Raw genomic sequence first — 20204 nt, forward strand, 5'->3', positions numbered from 1 at the left:
AAGTATCCAGGATAAAAAACAAAAATCATGACACATAAAGATATTGCTTATAGCATTATTTGCATTAACACAATGCTGGAGACAACTTCAATGGCCAATCAAAGAGGAATGATTCTTTCATTCTTTCATTCATTGAGTCAATGAATTAATGCACCGAGCCATCTTCTCTCCCACCTGGACTGCTGCAGTAGCCTTCCAACTGGTTTCCCTGCTTCCACCCTTGCCCCTAAGTCAGTTCTCCACACCACAGCAGCCAGGGTGACCCTTTTGCATGGTAAGTCAGATCTTGTTCCCCACTCCCCTCCTTAAAGCCCTCTGAAGTCTTCCCATCTCACTAAGAGTAAAAGCAGACATGCTTACAAAGGCCTGCAAGGCCCTGCGAACCCCTCCAGCCCCCCAACCTCTCCTCCCGCCATTCCCTCGCCTACCGGCTCTGCTCCAGCCACATGGGCCTCCTCATTCTTCCTGAAACAAATGAGACAAGTTCCCACCCAGGGCCTTCCCATGGGCTATTCCTTCTTGCAGTTTCCTTCCCCCAGATATCCACAAAGTTCATTCTCTCACTTCCTTTAGGTCACCACTCAGATGCCACATGATCATGGAGTCCTAATCGCCCCAAACAAAATAACACCCCCACCTCCATTTTCTTTCTTTCTTTCTTTCTTTTGTAAGACAGAGTCTTGTTCTGTCACTCAGGCTAGAGTGCAGTGGCGTGATCTCGGCTCACTGTAACCTCCGCCTCCCAGGTTCAAGCAATTCTCCTGCCTCAGCCTCCTGAGTAGCTGGGATTACAGGCATGTGCCACCACGCCCAACTAATTTGCATATTTTTAGTAGAGACAGGGTTTCACCTTGTTGTCCAGGCTGGTCTCGAAATCCTGACCTTCGTGATCCGCCTGCCTCGCCCTCCCAAAGTGTTGGGATTATAGGCGTGAACCACCACACCCAGCCTCCATCTCCATTTTCTTTACTCCCCTCGCCCTGCTTTTGTGTTCCCCTCTGGAGCACTTACCTGATAGAAGATACATTGACTTTTTCATTTAGTTTTAGTCTTCTCACACTAGAATGTAAGCTTCTTGAACAGAGGCGGTTTCTGTTTTGCTCAGTGTGTTCCTCAGTGCCTAGCAAAATGTCCGGCCTATAGCACAATCTCAGTAGATATCTGCTGGTGAATGAATCCAAGCTTTGTACCATTAGCCAACCTATTATGATTATTGAGGCTGCAGCTTGTTGAATGTGGGGAAAATGAGACTGGAGATCTAGTTTGTGTGGAATCTTACAGGTCTAGGTAAGGACTTTACAAAGCTAAGTAACATTGATTATTTATAAAGATTCTATGGGGGTGGCGGAGTTGGAGAAATTTGGTCAAAGAATACAAACTTTTAATTAGGCAGGAAGAGTAAGTTCGAGAGATCTACTGCACAGCATGGTAACTATAGTTAATAACAATGTATTCTTCTCTTTCTTTTTTTTTTTTTTTTTTTTTTTTTGAGACGGAGTCTCGCTCTGTAGCCCGGGCTGGAGTGCAGTGGCCGGATCTCAGCAGCTCACTGCAAGCTCCGCCTCCCAGGTTTACGCCATTCTCCTGCCTCAGCCTCCCAAGTAGAACAATGTATTCTTGAAAATTGCTGGCCAGGCACCGTAGTTCAGGCCTGTAATCCCAGCACTTTTGGAGGCAGAGATGGGTGGATCACTTGAGGCCAGGAGCTTGAGACCAGCCTGGCCAACATGGCAAAACCCCATCTCTACTAAAAATACAAAAATTAGCTGAGCATGGTGGTGCATGACTGTAATCGCAGCTACTCAGGAGGCTGAGGCACAAGAATCACTTGAACCCAGGAGGCAGAGGTTTCAGTGAGCTGAGATCACGCCACTGCACTCCAGCCTGGGTGACGAGTGAGCCTCTGCCTCAAAAAAAGAAAAAAGAAACAAGAAGACAAGAAAATTGCTAAGAGGGTACATTTTAAGTGTTCTCACCACAGAAAATAACAAGTATGGGAGGTAATGCATATGTTAATTAACTCAATTTAGCTATTCCACAATGTATACATATTTCAGAACATCATATTGTACACCATAAATATACACAATTTTGTTTGTCAACTTTAATTAAAAAAAAAAAAAGATTCTGTGGATTGCATAACTATGGTCACCCAAACAAGTGGCTCAGGGAAAGTTTCTGGGAGGAAGTAAGGCACAAGCTGAGATGTGAGGATAAGTACACATTAGGCAGAAAAAGGGTGTGAAGAAAGGGCTCCGGACAATGAGAACATCCTGTGGGAAGGGCCAGAGTAAGACAGAACATAGTGTGTTCATGAAACTTGGAAGAAGTTCCATTCCGTATGGCCAGAGCACAGGAATTGGGAGAGGAAGGGGAGAGGTAAGCTGGAACAAAGGCAGGGCCAATCAGGCAGGATCTGGTGGGTCTGGATTCTGTCTAGAGGCTTCATGGAGAAGTGGTCGTGACGGGGCATGACAGGAAGCAGGGCCAGTGAGACCATTGCAGCAATCCAGGTGCAAGACCGTGGTCCTGGGATGCATGGAGATAGAAGGATATGGGTAGAATCAGGATATGAAGATAGAGGGTAGAACTTGGTCACAGGTTGGAAGTGGCATGTACAAGTGGCACATACAATCATGGTTTGAGGAAGGGCGAGCTCTGGTGTGGTCAGGTAACGGGGAAAGGCTCATAGAGCAGCGGAGTGCATGCTGGGTGGCTGGATAGGCTCTGAGGGCGCAGGTAGTAAGGAGGGAGAGAGAGTTGAGGGTAGAAAGTGCAGAGGTATGGGCCTGGGAAGCAGCATTCAGGGAATAGTGCAGCACCAAGTAGTCTGACTTGGACAGAACCTCGAGTTCATGGAAGGAAATTTAGGGAGAAAAGATGGAAGCAAAGAGTGGTGTCTGAGTTTCAATCAAAAGAACCTCTGCTAAGTCAGGTGACCATGGAGAATTGCCAGAGGCCTTTAGGTAGACAGGTAATGATCTGGATCATTCCTTCAGTAAACCTACTTGGGGACCTCAATTATGCAAACAATGATTTTTGATTAGCATTTTATTAAGCAGGAGCATTTCACTGCCAGATTGCCACTTGAGTGGATGCAGGTAAATTTCATCCAGGAGGAGACACAGGGCTGCCTGCTGATGTCACCATCCCCTCAGCTGCTTCCCACCTTCCCTAGCCTATTGGGTGCAGGGCCCTCAGATCCTGTTCATAGCAGAGGCCACCAGGACATTTCCAAGAGGGTCAGCGTGAAAAGAAGAGAAGATAAATCTTCACTGAAGAGTCGATGAGAACGAGAAATCATTTCATTCCTCAAACACCCCCAATGTGTAAATGCAGGAATATGACATAAAAGAAATAAAGGTTGCTGTTAAAGGAAGGAATGAGAGGCTTGGGGACATTTTCATTCATCCAGAAAACCGTAACATCGTGGTGGTAGAGTGTTAAGTCGGACTGGATGCATTCAAATCGTAGGTCTGCATCTGAGCTGTGTGGCTTTGTGCAGGTTGCTTAGCCTCTCTAAGCTTCAGTTTACTCATCTATACCGAGGGAATAGCAGTGGAACCTGGCACTGGATTGTGATGATCAACTGAGATAATACACGTAAAGTGGTTAGCACAATGCCTGAGCCAGGACTGGAACGTGGGTGAGCCTGACTTCGAAGCCTGTGTGCCTAACCACTGTATACCACTGTTTCCCAATTCACTAGGAAAACAGAGAAAGGAGGCAGCTAAGGTTGCATGGGAAGGGCCACAGGGCAAGTGGGAGAGGCTCCGAGAAAGCTAGGAGTTCCTTGGGGGTGAGTGGAAACAGTGTGGCCTTGGCATTCCAGGCACAGGGAACAGCATTTTGGATGTGGGAGCAACATGAGCCTGGAGCTCTGGGGAGTGGCTGGATTTTAGGCTGGGCAGCTGGGTGGGAGTTGATCACAGAGGGCCTCATGGACCAGCCTTAGGAGCCTGGATTTTTATTCAGAGTGGGCAGCGAGAAGACACCCGGCATTTTCAATGAGGAAGTGAATGATCACATTGGCATTTTAGAAAGATCCTGCTGCTGAGGCCGGCTGTGGTGCATGTACCTATAGTCCTAGCTTCTCTGGAGGCTGAGGCAGGAGGATCTCTTGAGCCCAGGAATTCAAGGCTGCAGTGAGCTAGGATAGCACTACTACTCCAGCCTGGTCAACAGAGCGAGAGACCCTGTCTGAAAAAAATTTAAAAAACAAATCCCATTGGTGAGGCAACAAGACTGGTGGCAGGGAAACCAGTTAGAAGAATGTTTCTGTGGTCCAAGCAGTGAGAGATCACAGTGGACTAGTGCAGTAGTGGGGGTAAGGGCAGATAGAGAGAAGGGGCTAAGTTCGGGAGACGTCCTGAAGGCAGAATCAGTAGGGGTTGTGCAGTGTTAGGAAGAGAGGAGTCAGGGAGGACTCTCCTGTTCTGTCTTAGGTAACTCAGCGGAGGTTGATGCTGGTCACACAGATTCTAAAACTGCATATATTGATCTATACATTACTCAAAAAGAATAAGTAAAAAACATCAGGAATGAAGGGAGTCATCGATTGAATTGATCCGTGAATTCCCAGGCCCCATGCTATGGCTTGATAATTCCTCAAGATCACAGTGCATAGAATTATAAACACACTGATTGTACATGTTATTGCCTCACAGGGGTAGAACAAATGGCTCCAGAAGGCCAGTCATTCCCCAGGGGCCTTCTGGCACATCTCTAGAATATAGTCAGCAACCCCTGGTACCTTAACCTAGGGCCAGGCATCAGGGGCTTGGCCTGTGTTGCTTTATAGATGTTATGTAGGATACCATTTGGATAAACACTTAGAAAGATTTCAGAACTTAGCCCAGTCTCTTAAATTAAGTAATCATAAGACTTAGCAACCAAACAAAACAATGCTGCTTTCTTTAATTATCTACATATTGTTTATAGAAAATAGGAAATGATTTTTTTTTTAAAAAAGGAAAGAAAGAAAAAAAAACCCAACATAACATTCTGGTAGATTTTAGGTGCTTCTTCTGAGATTATCTTGAACTTTCACTGTTATTTCAACACGGAAATCCTTTTCTATTTGCAAAAAAAAAAGTTGATTTAGTACATAAATATACAAACTCTTTTTGTTCTACCCACAATCCCAGTACCCTAATGAATATCCACTTTCATTTTACCACATTACCTGTTTATTCCTATATTTTTATAAATAATTCTGTTATATAACATAAACATAGATTGAGATCTGCTATTTCATTTAACATTATAAGCATTTTCTGTGTTGTGATACAGTTTTTGTTACCATCATTTTTAATGGCTATTTCATAATTTCTACAGGGTGTATATATGCTATCATGTTTTTAGACAGTTTCCTATCATTAGACTTTTATGTTGTTTCAAATTTTTCACTCTCATTAGTAGCCTCACATTTAGCTTTTCTTATTGTAGATTATTTCCTTGGAATTAATAGATCAAAAATATGAGTACTTTATGGCTTCCTATGTATTTTAAAAATGCTTTGGGGAAGGGTTGTGCTAATAAATTACATCATCAGCCATCTGCGTATTCCAGTTTTACTACAGCCTTGACAGCACTGAATATTATCCTTTCCAAAATGTCTGTGAATAACAGAGGGTTAAACATGGTGCCTTACTGGCCAAGCGCAGTGGCTCATACCTATAATCCTAGCACTTTGAGAGGTTGAGGTGGGCGGATCACTTGAGGTCAGGAGTTTGAGACCAGCCTGGCCAACATGGTGAAACCCTGTCTCTACTAAAAATACAAAAATTAGCCAGTTGTGTTGGTGGGCACCTGTAGTCCCAGCTACTTGGTAGGCTGAGGCAGGAGAATCACTTGAACCCAGGAGGCGGAGGCTGCAATGAGCCGAGACGTGCCACTGCACTCCAGCCTGGGCGACAGAGTGGGGGCTCTGTCTCAGAAAAACAGAAAACAAAAAATACGATATTTTACTGTTGTGTCCATTTGTATAGGAGAAATTTTCCAGACCTAAACATAGAAAAATTTCTACTTTTTCTAAGGAACTAGTTTAGACTTATATTGATACTGGGATTCTTGGCACTCTATTGTGTTATCTTCTTTGCTTGGGTGGTTAGGAAACTCAGAACCCACTTTTAGCCAATGTGAAAAATCCCCTGGCTCAATTTTTATGCTTCCCTTGTTTTCTTTCTATCTCTATTAGCATGTCTAGTCTGTTCAGTAGTGTGCCTTTGTGAACAGCTGCTTCAAATCCTGGCTCTGAAGCCATTCATATGATGAAAGTCTGAAGGGCTTGGCTACAGGTTAATACAAATCCAAGGCAATGAGGCCACTAAACCTGGATGCAGTCTTAGGCAGCACTGCTAGACAAGGTGTTTAAAGAGCACTGTTACTGACCTCATCTTGAATCACTGCCTTTTACTCAGGTCACAACAATTTGAGAGGGACATAAAGTAAAAAGCTTGGATCCTCAGTTTACAAAAGTCAGAGTTAAAGAGAGGGGATTTATTGCCTACAAAGTGGTACCCTTAAATAATTCAGAGACTTGTTGCATCATTTTGTTCAGTATTATCACCACGAGATGGTATTTTAAAAGCCTTTTTTACTTCCAAAAGTGGTTTCATGATGCTACCACATTAGATTCTCTAAACATTCTTGTGAGGTGCATCTTTTTGTCGACCATTTTCAGATACTGAAATGCTGCCCCACCCATTCTCCACACTGGACGTGGTCAGCTCCCCAGTGTAGAGAAATGGTCAGTCTTCCTGCTACCTGTTCAAGGTTCTCAATTTCTCACTAATTTGTGCACTTCTATCGATCCCACTGATGCCATTTTAGTTGAGATCACCAACACCTAGCCCTCCAATTAGGGGAAGACTACACAACCCCTTAGTCCTCAAATGTCACAGGAGGAAATTCAGGCACAGAGAGGTTAAATAGTATGTCCAAGTTCAAACAGCTAACAGGGTCATAGTCTATATTTGTTGAGTGAGTGAGTAAATCAATCAATGAGAGTATTGATGTGGATAAAAGAGGGGTGAATAGATGAATAGAGATTCACCCCCATCCCTAGAGAAAACACTCAAGGCTTACACCCTACCAATAAGAAATCAGCAACAGCATCTCTTCTCATGAAGGCTTACTCTCTCTAACCATGCATGCCTGCTCAATGCTGTACCAGGAGGGAAGGGAGTCTTTGCTACATTCGAAAAATCCCTGGAAGTAAAAGGGTCATCAGGACAATCAGTGGTGATAATGGGTAACATTTATTAAGCACCTAACTAACTGCCAGGCACTACTGCCAGCCATTTACGTACATTCACTTTTTTAAATTTCACAATAACTCTAGAGGTTATTATCATTCCTATTTTACAAATGGGGAAACTGAGTCATGTGGATGCTAAATAACTTGCCCAAGGGCACCCAGCCTAACCAATGCCTGAACTTGCATTCAATTCAGGTAGTTGAGTTCCAGAGTTCTTGCACGTAACCCCTGCCCAGTCATGCCTCTCCACAAACATCATCTTAAACCCCAAGGAAAGGCGCCCCATGGTTGTGTTTTCACCTTGAGAAATGCTCTCTCTTCACAGATTTCTTGTGAATTGATGTGGCTGTCCTGGGCAACAGCAATTATCATCCTCTGCTCTGCAGACAGAAAAAAGATACCCCCAGGCTTTCATTCCTTCATTCAACAAATGTGGATTGAGGTCTTTGCATGTGCCAAACCCTGCATGAGGTCCTTGCTCTCATGGAGCATGTGTTCAAGTAGGAGGAGACATAAACTAAGCACCCAGAGAGTAAGGGAACAAGATAACTTCAGATAGTGCTAAGTGATAAGAAGACAAAGCAGGGCCATGTGACCCTTGTGCTACTCCACACTGGCTGGTCGAGAAGGCCTCTGGGCAGAAGGACATTGTCCAGACACCTGAATGGTTTAAGAGGAGGCAGTCTTGTGAAGAGCTGAGTGAAATTCCACTCCTGGCTGCAGTACAAAGCCCCCCTCCCCGCCACCCCACCATGTGGAGCAATGCCCATGTGTTTCAGTAATAGAGAAAACAATAAAAGGCCGGGCGCGGTGGCTCACGCCTGTAATCCCAGCACTTTGGGAGGCCGAGACGGGCGGATCACGAGGTCAGGAGATCGAGACCATCCTGGCTAACACAGTGAAACCCCGTCTCTACTAAAAAATACAAAAAAAACTTAGCCGGGCGAGGTGGCAGGCGCCTGTAGTCCCAGCTACTCGGGAGGCTGAGGCAGGAGAATGGCGTGAACCCGGGAGGCGGAGCTTGCAGTGAGCTGAGATCCGGCCACTGCACTCCAGCCTGGGTGACAGAGCGAGACTCCGTCTCAAAAAAAGAAAAAAAAAAAAAAGAAAAGAAAAGAAAACAATAAAAAGCCAGTGCGGCTGGGATCTGGTGAGTAAAGGTGAGAATTGTAAGAGAAGAAGGCCAGGTAAGCAGGATGAGTTACAGAGGCTAAGTTTGGGTTTTAGTTCCAGCTGCCATGGAAACCACTGGAGGGTTTTAAACAGGGGAGTGGCATGTTCTAGACCAACCAGAATTCTCCTTCCATTGTGAGTAGGAGGGGCTGAAGCACAGAGTGGCCAAGTGAGACCCCTTTAGTATCCAGAGCCCCAAAACCATCTAAGCATTCCCCACTCTGACACCAGTAGTCTTCTCCAGGGTCTTCACAGACTCCTATTAAGTCATTACAACCAAGGACCTATGTTTTCCTCCCTTCTGTAGATGGCTGTTTATAAAACTCAGTCACTGTGCTCCCAACTCTTCCCAATGGGTAACTGATTCTTGTGTTGACTTACAGATCATAAGGCAGCAGTTTCCTCAGTTAACCACCAGAAGACTCGGGACCCGAGGACAGTCAAAGTAAGCACCGGACGGCCATTCCACCCGCAGAGCGCACATCTATGGGCCTTGAGACAGGCCAGACCTTTGGTTCTTTATCCTGAGCTCTGTCTGCAGGCCTGGCAGAAGTCTGTGCCTAGAGGGAATATGGAGGAGCTTTATCATGGCCAGGGCCCCTTTCTCAGGACTCCTGAAAGAGAGGTTGTCCAAAAGCCCAAGACGAGTTGGCTCTGCTGTTTAAGGAATCTGATTTTATACCACCCTGTTTTTAGGCATATTTTGTAAAATAGTCTTGGGCATCTTTGAAAGGATTGCCTTGTGGCTTCTTGGATGATCACCAGGTTATCTGGACTGTTTTGCTGAGTAAACTCTGCTCTGATAGTATCCAGTAGACCAGAGAAACAAAACTGTGCTATTCCCGGCATGGGAGATGGGGCAGAAAGGTGCAGCTGCACCATGGTCCATGAGGGCTCATGGCTTCCCACTCATCAGTTTCATCGAGCAACCAACCAACTCATGCTTTATACTTTCTGTGTGTCACATATGTGGTGCTAGGTACTGGGAACACAGGAGCAAATCAGTTGCTGCCCTCATGGAGCCTACATTCTGGTGGGAAACACAGACAAAACCGAGAATCAGATTGTGACAAAGAAAGTTGTAGCAGAGAGCAACAAAAGAGGAATGACCAGGGAAGGTCTTTCGGAGGAGGTTACATTGAAGAAAAGAGCAGGGGAGCGCAGAAGGCTGTGCAGACACTTGTCTGCTAGGTGTGAGTCCGTGGGAAGCGAATCTCTTCCTGTACTGCTCGGCCTTCATGAAAATCTGGATTTATAGGACTTGCCTCTAAGGATGTTTCAAAAATTGTTGGATGATAATAGGTGTTCCATGAAGAAGAGCAGCAGGCCCTTTAAGTTTGGTAAACACTACGTTTAACAGTTTCCTTTACTGCAAGACTTCTCAGAACCCTTATTATGCTAATGTACAAGGTGACTCCACTAGAGGGTGCCTTATTATGCAGCATGTCTAAGCGTTTTGACCATGTTGAGCAGGTCAGCACATAGTGACCTGTAAAACACTGTAAGTTTTTAGAAAGGCAACCATATAGGACTTATAAGACTTGTCTTGAAGGATGTGTCAGAAGCATGTCCAGTGCTCTCACCCTGGGCCAAACCCCTGTCTGTCCACAGCTCCTCTCATCCCTGGGCAGCACATTCCCATCCTCCAAGGGTGGGTTTCACTTTGGAGCCAAGGTAGGGAAAGAAAATGGCTGATCAAACTGGGAAGAACCCTTTTTTGGTAAAGATCTGAAAATAATGAGACTAATTTTTTTGGTGTGGCTCAGAAGCTCTAGAATCAGTCTCTAAAGGGATTTCCAGAAGACTATTGAACAAAGGACCTCTTGGAATAAATTTCTAATAATTTTCCAAGATGACTATTCTGGGGAAAAAAAAAAAAAGCCTCAGTTATAATTTTAAAATTTTGGTATTTGTTTAAAAGTGAGGTTTCAGCCTTGGTACGATTATAGATTACAAAAGCCAGATTCTTCTTTGTTTGCTGGTAAACACATAGTAGTCAATTCAAAATGTTGGTCAAACAGAAGAGTGGATGGATAGAAGGATATGGAATAAATGAAAATGAATTATTTTCCTCCAGCTCTGGGTCTTTGAGGAATCAGTGGCTCCAATACCTTTGTTGCTCATTTCTAAGAAGAGTAGCAATAGTAAAGACACATAGTAAATAGAGAGCAGAGAAGTTTCCCATCCTGTATAAACAGAGAAAATTTCCTTCTGTCCACATGGGAGAGTCTGTTTTTGTTTTGTTTGTTTTTCTTTTTCTTTAACCTCGAGGTTGGCAAATTGGGCAATATCTTCTTTAAAAATTCTGTATAATCAATTTTATTGTATCCTCTTCCATAAGGATACTCCAAAGTTGATCACACCTTTGACCAGTTGAAAGGCAGTAAGAAGCTCTTGTCTCCAACCTGCATCATGGCCTTATAGAGAAACTCCCTTGGCAAATTGACCATGACAGAAGAAATCTGGGGGGTGGGCCAGGTGCAGTGGCTCACACCTGTAATCCCAGCACTTTCGGAGGCCGAGGTGGGTGGATCACTTGAGGTCAGGAGTTCAAGATCAGCCTGGCCAACATGGTGAAACCCCATCTCTACAAAAAATACAAAAATTAGGCAGATGTGGTGGCATGCCCCTGTAGTCCCAGCTACTCAGGAGGCTGAGGCAGCAGAATCACCTGAACCTGAAAGGCAGAGGTTTCAGTGAGCTGAGATTGCACCACTGCACTCCAGCCAGAGTAACAGAGCAACACCTGTCTAAAGAAAAAAAAAAAAAAAAAAGCACATTCTGCACATGTATCCCCCCTCTTTTTTTAGAAGAAATAAAGAAAAAAGAAATCTGGGGGTGGCCGGTGAGGAATGTGTTGTCGTGCCCTACAGAACTGAAATAGAAGAACTCAAGATCAGAGCAGTAGCTTAACTGTGGTTGTTGATTTTAGCTACGTGATCTCTGGATAGTCAAGAAGTGGTCTGGTCTGAACATATTAAATAATCTGGCTCTTAAGAAGTTATAAAGGTGAACTTTTTAAGGTTAGGGTGGTGTGTCATAACTGTCATCCCACCTGAAGCCACCGGAAGCCCCCTCCTCCCCCACCCACGGAGTGACTTCCAGGTGGAAAGGCAGTTATGACAGTTGGGAAGTAGTAGAAGACACGGAAGGCACAGAAGGCAGACTTTGCTCAGCACAAAGAAGAATTTTCTGATAACCATACTGGCAAAATGAACTGGGCTGCCTTCGGAGGGTCTGAATTCTTCATCCCTGAAGGCATTCACATAGATTCAAGATGCCCACTAAGCAGAAATATCACGGAATGGTATCAGGAGTAAAGGAGGGTTGGGGAGAGGGAAGGTTTTGACGTGCTCATCTCTTCCCTCCTCGCGAAAGCCCTTCCCATAATTCAAAATGCCTTCTCATCTGTATTATTTTGTGACTTTCATCGTATCTCCATGGGTAGAGAAAAGTAGTTAATATGTTGTGCAGTGTTTCTGAAACCGAGGTCCATGGATGACCTAACATTTATATTGCCATGGGACTGTGAAAATCTACTCTAGACCTACTAAACAGGAATCTTTAAGGGTGGGGCAGGGCCCAGGAGTCTCTATTTTCATATATATATTTTTTATTCTTCTTTTATTCCTAGCCACTAGACTACCAGGGATATTTTAATATGTTTTGTAGGTGCTTTTTATTAGTTGTAAAGTTTGAGACTCACTGGCTTAGTGGTTCAAAGCACTTGGGAGGTTCAAATCCTGCCTCTGCTACTTACTCACTAGGTGATTTTCAGTGTGAGACTTAAATTCTCTGGGCCTTAGTTTCTTTATCTATAAAAATGGGGATAATAATTAATTCCAGCCTTATGGGGATTTTGTGAGATTAAATAAGATAATGTGTGTCAAGCACTCAGTACCAGAGATCTCAAACTGATGTGCTTTAGAATTACCCCTGTGGTGCTGGATTCAGTGCTGATTCCTGGGCCCCATTCCCAGATGTTCTGAATCAGTAGGTCCTGAGAGAGGGCCCAGGAATCTGTATTTTGATTAAACTTTATAAATGATTCTGATAAAAATCAAAGTTTATAAGACCACCTTGCAGTGTTTTCAGTAGGATAGCACTGTGACTTCGTAGTCAAAAAGACCTGTCTGTGTTCAAGAACCTGTTCTTCCCCTAAACAGCTATATGACCTTAAACAAATTATTTGAGCTTTCTTGGCTCCAGTTTCTCATGTGTAGAAAGACTGTAATCATTTCCATTATTGGTTATTTTACAAATTGATGCATGCAAAATCCTTTGCAAAGTGCCTGGCATATAGCTAATGCTCAATAGATTATAGCTAAAATCTAAACAAAATGCAGCCTCCAATCCCTTGTTAGTCTTAATTGAAAACATTGCTAATATTAAGCCCATTTTGAGTTAATAAAAAGTTCTGGTCTCCGTTTTACATTCAGTGTCAACTGAAGCACCGAATTTACCTTTTTAAAAATACAGTTCTTTGAGACTACCACATTTTAATTAAGAAAAACACAGGCCGGCCGGGCGTGGTGGCTCACGCCTATAATCCTAGCACTTTGGGAGGCTGAGGCGGGTGGATCACGAGGTCAGGAGATCGAGACCATCCTGGCTAACATGGTGAAACCCCGTCTCTACTAAAAATACAAAAAACTAGCCGGGCGTGGTGGCAGGCGCCTGTAGTCCCAGCTACTCGGAGGCTGAGGCGGGAGAATGGCGTGAACCCAGGAGGTGGAGCTTGCAGTGAGCCGAGATCGCGCCACTGCACTCCAGCCTAGGCGACACGGCGAGACTCCATCTCAAAAAAAAAAAAAAAAAAGAAAAAGAAAAACACAGGCCAAGGCCAGGCATGGTGGCTCACGCCTGTAATCCCAGCACTTTGGGAGGCCAAGGTGGGCAGATCACGAGGTCAGGAGTTCAAGACCAGCCTGACCAACATGGTGAAATGCCATCTCTACTAAAAATACAAAAATTAGCCAGGTGTGGTGGCGCATGCCTGTAATCCCAGCTACTTGGGAGGCTGAGGCAGGAGAATCTCTTGAATTCAGGAGGCGTGGAGGTTCAGTGAGCTGAGATTGCACCACTGTGCTCCAGCCTGGGTGACAAAGCAAGACTCTGTCTCAAAAGAAAAGAAAAGAAAAGAAAAACAAAGGCCAAATGAATTTTTATTGGAGGTACAGTTAGTAGTCACAAATGTATCCTGCTTGGGTTCCCACAGAGAAGGGACACTCAAGTGCTGGGATCCCATTTGGCTAGACATGAGAGATCAAGTACTAATGGAAAATTTTTCATCCCCTCTCTGCTTTGCAAAGTATTTGACTTAACGTTTTCTGTAGGAGGCAATTTTGGTTATTTTTACCTGCCTGATTGATGGCTGGCACTTTGTTTCAATTCTATATTTCAGAGATTTTAGCCTTACAGGAGAGTTAACTCTTCTATCCCCAGGTAGGATGGCCCCAGCTTTCCTTGGCCTTGGGCAACACCCCCTACTCAGGAAACCTCATTTAATAATAGTGCATGTTGGTCTCTCTCTTTTTTTCTCTCTCTCTCTCTCTCTCCCTCCCCTTGTGGCCCAGGTACCATTACTATGGCATTGCAGTGAAAGAAAGCTCCCAATATTATGATGTGATGTATTCCAAGAAAGGAGCCGCCTGGGTGAGTGAGACAGGCAAGAAAGAAGTGAGCAAACAGACAGTGGCATATTCACCCCGGTCCAAACTCGGAACGCTGCTGCCAGAATTTCCCAATGTCAAAGATCTAAATCTGCCAGCCAGCCTGCCTGAGGAGAAGGTAACCACAACTAAAGTAATTCTTTGGGGTGGGTGGTTTCTCTCTCTCTGTCTCTCTCTCTCTCTACACACACACACACGTTTATTGCAAAACAGTGAGTTTAAAAATATAAAGATAGAAATCCAGGCCGGGAGAGGTGGCTCACATCTGTAATCTCAGCACTTAGGAGGCTGAGGCGGGTGAATCACTTGAGGTCAGGAGTTTGAGACCAGCCTGGCCAACATGGTGAACCCCTGTCTCTACTAAAAATACAAAAAATTAGCTGGGTGTGGAGGTGGGCACCTGTAATCCCAGCTGAAGGCTGAGGCAGAAGAATTGCTTGAACCTGGGAGGCGGAAGGTGCAGTAAGCCAAGATTGCACTATTGCACTCCAGCCTGGGCAACAAGAGTGAAACTCCATCTCAAAAAAAATAAAAATAATAAAAAGAAAAGGAAAAGAAAAGAAATCCAAATAAAGCATGGACTATAGTTAATAACAATTTATCACCATCAGTTTATTAGTTGTGACAAATATATCCTAGCAATGCAAGATGTTAACAACAGGGGTGAGGCATATGGGAACTCCCAGTACTATCTTTACAACTTTTCTGCAAATCCAAAACAATTCTAAAATCAAATTTGCTCTATCAATCTTTATCATGTATGCCTATCTGTCTATCTACCTATCATCTATCTTCTGTCTACCTGCATACCTGTCCTATGATCTTATGCTGTCTCATTTCATGAGGAAAGAACCGCTCCCGTCTGAATTGCTTTTCCACAGGATAAAGTTCATTTTCCCATGTGCTGCAGGGGATTTGGTGAAATCATAGTCTAACAGTCAAAGAAGATTTTATAGGTATAGTGAATCTGATAGTTTTGATCATGGAATATTTGGAGCAAGTTACTGGAAAAACAAATTTGGGGAAAGTTTCCCTTGGAGTATTGCACCTTTTTTTTTTTTTTTTTTTTTTTTTTTTTTGAGATGGAGTCTTGCTCTGTCACCCAGGCTGGAGTGCAGTGGTGCAATCTTGGCTCACTACAACCTCTGCCTCCCGGGTTCAAGCAATTCTCCTGCCTCAGTCTCCCAAGTAGCTGTGATTACAGGTGCCCGCCACCACACCCAGCTAATTTTTGTATTTTTAGTAAAGATGGGGTTTCACCATATTGGCCAGGCTGGTCTCAAACTTCTGACCTCCTGATCTGCCCGCCTCGGCCTCCCAAAGTGCTGGGATTACAGGTATGAGTCACTGCCCCCAGCTGAGTATCATATCTTTAATGCACCTATTGATGCAACCCAGTGCTGCTCTAACACATTGAGCTTCTACTAAGTCTCCATGTCACACTAGGATCTGGGATGCAGTGAAGAATGAGATGAGTCCTGCTTTCAGAAAGTTTAGAGTCAATCAGGGAGACAGATGCTTCTATAAGTCAACTTAAGTTTACGTAAAATGCATGTCTATGTTCTGAAATGAAGAAAATGAACTTATATCTGTAAAGGATACATTAAATCTAAGAAATAGATAAATATTTTTTCTTAATTTGCTTTTTTGGTCAATAAACACACAAATGAACTTCCTGTACCATGGATTTAAAATTCTCAGATAATTAAAAAAACATAAAAATTTAAAAATGATTGAATAAATGAAGGGGGAGATTTTTTCTTTTACTTTTTTTTATTCTTTTTTTTTTTGCTAAGCACATTGCAGAGAATTTCCAAATGTCTTATGGTGACTTAGGCAGAATCACCTTCATATAACTATGCACTGATTTCAACTTTGTAGTGGTCTCAGCCAATGAAGAGAATTTAGTTCCATAAGCCCTGCTTAGCTCTGTGTGCCCGGCACTGTGCTAGGTGCTGGATACATGAGCATGAATAAGATAGCATTTTTGTTTTCCTAGAGCTCACAGTCTCAGGGGGTGGAAAATGGGGGCAGAAGGAGAAACCAGCACATTCCGTATCTCAGGGAGAAACCCACTCATGCTGTGTGAGCACAGAGGAGGGAGCTGAGGGTCAGAGAATACCACCCAATGAAAATCAGTCTCACCTGGGTCTAGTAGGCTGAGCAGGTGTTAAGTGAATTCCATCCCCCACCAAAGGGAAGAAATGACTTAAAAACTGAAAGTCCAAAGGCAGCAGCAATGGATATTAATGTATGTCTTTGTTGTTGATCCTCTACCCACCCCCACAGGTTTCTACCTTTATCATGATGTACAGAACACACTGTCAGAGAATACTGGACACTGTAATAAGAGCCAACTTTGATGAGGTAGGTCAAGAAGGGTTGGGCTGTGAATACTCAGTATTAAAAATCTTATAGCACTAGCTCCTATTTCATGAGCTCCTGCTAGGTGCCAGGCCTGGCATCTGGAAGCCCTTCCTGGATACCCATTAGCTCACTTCATCCTCATGGGAGCCCATGAAGCAGGTATGATTATTATCCCCACTTTACAGACCTGACGTGTGTATAGCAGTGCACTTGGCCTCCTCGTCTGACTGAAATGGTGAACTGCCTCCAGGCCTATCAGTACGTTAGGAAGATCATTTTGCCAGTGTATCATTACACCCAGGATTATAGGTTCAGAGAAGCTAAAGAAAAGCTTCCTTACATTTTGGAAAAAATATATAAAGAACTTTATTCTATTTTGTATATTTAGGCTTTTACTGAGGCTTGTCCACTTTGGTACATCTGGAGCCGGTTACCCTCCATTCCCAAGATCTGATCCATAGATTTCCATCAAATCCCATCAGTAGGGCCATCATTAAATACAAACAATGTAAGAAGTCCATTTTATTTTAAAATATTGTAGTTAAAGAATGGAGAGGAGGAAATGAGAAAGGATGGAAGAACAATAACCAATAATAAAGTTATATAACTTTATTATTTTTTGAGAGAATATGGTCTCTAAAAGGACTATAAAAAAACCCAGTAGCTATTGGTGGAAGAGATCCCAGAGACTCCTTTGGTGTGTGTGTTGTGGGGAGGGGATGCTGTTGTAGGTGGAGGGGTATAAAAACCATGTCAGGTACAAAATGCTCTTCTCCCGTACTTTTCTGCCTTCCCACGGCTGTGTGCTTTAGGAGCAAATGTTTGTTGAGCACTTCCACTATCACTTTGCTCATAGACACAGCTGCAGATGAGATGGGAGAGCGTGTTGGTAAAGAAGTACTGTTCTTCCTTCTCTTGACTTTTATCCACTAGACTTCTAAAATGTACTTTAAAATCTCCCAAATTACTTGAGCAACCGTTTCAGTGGATTTTTTCTTTTAAGAAAGAAAACTCCCTGCTTTCTTTTGAACTGTGGTTTGGCTCTGTCTTACATTCCAAAGATCACTGAGATCAGGACAAATAATGATTCGTGACTGGCTAAGACAACACTAGCTGCTATAACAAATAACTCTCCAAATCTTAGCACACTGGAGGTTTATTTCCACTCATGTCACAATCCAGTGCGGTTGTTCTTGGTTGGAAGGCTGGTTGCTGGGGGTGATTCAGGGACTCAGGCTCCTTCCACCCTGCCCTAAAGCCTTGGAGTCCTCTTTGTTCAGCTGATGGGTGGGGAAAAGAACTACTAGGAAGGCATACCCCCTACTTATCCTTGTCAGCCCAGAAATACAATAGCACTTCTGCCCATATTCCATTGACAGGAGCTGGTCCCATGGCCCCACCTTAATGCAGCGGGGGCTGGGGAATGTGGTCCCTTACACTACTTACAGCAGCTTCCACTACTCACATCTCTAATGGACAGCTTTTCCTCTCTGCCACAGTTACCAACAACAAAACTAGTGGCAGTTCTCCCTTATGTTCATATGTAGCGTATTCATCTCAAAACTTGGGTCCCATACACTATCCTCTCTGCCACAGTTACCAACAACACAACTAGTGGCAGTCATCTCTTATGTTCGTATGTAGCTTATTCATCTCAAAACTCACTCCCATTTCATTTCATTTCATTTCATTAGCTTAATTCTAACACCTATTGGGTCCCATACATTATTGGAGAGATAAGTAAGACACAGCTGATGGGATAGGGGGAAGGCATGTAACTAGCAACTAGGATGCAGAATCGTTGAGGGGCAGATGCTGCTATGGGAAGAGTGCCAGGCTTCGAGTCCCAAGCTTGGATTCAAGAGCTGGCTCTGCCTTTCAAGCCTCAATTCCTCATCCTAGAAATGAAGATTTAAAAATTCATCCCCATCTATTGAATTCACAGTGTTACAAGAAGGAGGAGATAAGACTATGCCTGGTAAAAGTTCTTTGTAAACTGCAAAAGGTCATACAAATGCTTGTTCTTTTCAGATGGATCAACCAGGGTGTTGAGAGACTTGGCCAAGAGCACACAGTTGGTTAGGGCCAAAGGTGTGTCAAGGTCCTTTGTCACCTGACACTCTTAGGCCAATTCCATGCCACTGGCAGGAATATTTGGTGGCTGCTTTTAAGATGGCTAATCAAGATGTGACTCACTCTTCTCAGCCACAGAATAATGAAGGGAGACATTTTACCTCTGATGAGGATGGCTTTCTCCTATAGCTGAGAAAAGTCATTGGTAAATGGACGGTGGATGTATCTGGCACACCTTGACTTTACAGTTGGTTTCAAGTCTTCCAGGTCTTTAATATTGGTTGAGGTTACAACTTATGCTAGTATCACAGTCCTAAATTATCTTGTTTGTTCACTTGTTCATTGTTTGTCTCTACCACTATAATGTAAGCCATTGAGGGCAGGAACCTCATCTGTCTTGATCACTACTGTATCCTATCCAGCCATACTTTTAGGTTCTCAGTAAATGTTTGTTGGGTGAATGAGTAGATGAATGGACGAACAGGTGTAGAAATGCCATTGACGTATAACATTGTCAAGCAACTAAAGAATGCAAATCTGAGGCCAGGCACAGTGGCTCATGCCTGTGATCCCAGCACTTTGGGAGGCCGAGGTGGGTGGATCACGAGGTCAAGAAATCAAGATCATCCTGGTCAACATGGTGAAACCCTGTCTCTACTAAAAATACAAAAATTATCTGGGTACTCAGGAGGCCGAGGCAGGAGAATCGCTTGAACCCGGGAGGTAGAGGTTGCAGTGAGCCAAGATTGTGTCACTGCACTCCAGCCTGGTGACAGAGTGAGACTCTCTCAAAAAAAAAAAAAAAAAATCAAATCTGCATGTAAGGGACTCGGGAATGTCTTCTCCAGACTACATTGCCCAATAAGCTGTAAAGGTCAGTAGTCTTGTGGTTGAGTCCTAAATCCCCCACTGACTAGCCTAAGACCTTGGGCAAGGCGCTTAACCTCTCTGAGCCTGGATTTCTTTTGCTACAAGACGAAAATAATAATTATACCTACCTCATAGTGAACATGAAATTGTGTATGTAAAGTGTCTTATTTTGTTCTAGAACATGATAAATGTTAGGCATTTTTGTAATTATTTTGTTGAGATCCTTCCAATCCTGTAACACGTAGGGACTCCAATTGCAAGTCAGCACAGGTGTTTCCACAAGGTACCAATGTTCAGAATGAACTAAATATGAACATGGAAAAAGAAATAGAAAATTTACTTAGTATTCCTAAGGAAATCATCTCCTCATACTTCACTGAGCTGAGAGACAAAGGGCAGAGAGTTTAGAAGACTGAAACAGATACCTCAGGAAACTGAATTTTATTAATAATTTGGAATCATTTGCCTCTGATTATTTCACTGTTTATGCTTGCAAGGTGTTAAGAACTTATCAGAACTCTCCCTTCTGCCTAATACTGTTTCCATTTGTTAAATGCCTGCACAATGCCAAGCATTTTACATAAGCTATCTTATTTCACCCTAATAGTAGGAAGACATGATTATCTTCATTTTACAAATGCTGGTAACTCTCAAAGTTATATGTTTAGTCCTGAGCTCCAGATTCAATTGACTTGAAATCTAACTTAACACGGCCAAACCAGAGCTCTTAATTTTCTGCCCTAAATCTGTTTTTCCCAGGTCTTAGATTGCTACTCCCCTCCACCCAA

General features: G+C 43.5%; 1 protein-coding gene and 1 long non-coding RNA gene across 4 annotated transcripts in view; one reads left to right on the forward strand and one right to left on the reverse strand.

Annotated features, from left to right (window-relative positions):
• LOC112634091 overlaps positions 1–20204 on the reverse strand; it is a 274927-nt gene that overhangs the window by 174499 nt on the left and 80224 nt on the right. The window lies entirely within an intron of this gene.
• Positions 1–20204, forward strand: part of RFX4 (regulatory factor X4) — a 179309-nt gene that overhangs the window by 90251 nt on the left and 68854 nt on the right. For 2 of the 3 annotated variants that reach the window (XM_025401166.1, XM_025401165.1), the window contains exons 5-7: positions 8818–8879; positions 14011–14224; positions 16396–16473. In XM_025401166.1, coding sequence (XP_025256951.1) covers positions 8818–8879; positions 14011–14224; positions 16396–16473 — 354 coding nt within the window. Of the gene's footprint in view, positions 1–8817; positions 8880–11526; positions 11742–14010; positions 14225–16395; positions 16474–20204 lie in introns of those variants that run through there. The other variant, XM_025401167.1, reaches the window with a different exon arrangement.

This window comes from Theropithecus gelada, chromosome 11, assembly GCF_003255815.1.
Source record: "Theropithecus gelada isolate Dixy chromosome 11, Tgel_1.0, whole genome shotgun sequence".
NCBI classification, from domain to species: domain Eukaryota; kingdom Metazoa; phylum Chordata; class Mammalia; order Primates; family Cercopithecidae; genus Theropithecus; species Theropithecus gelada.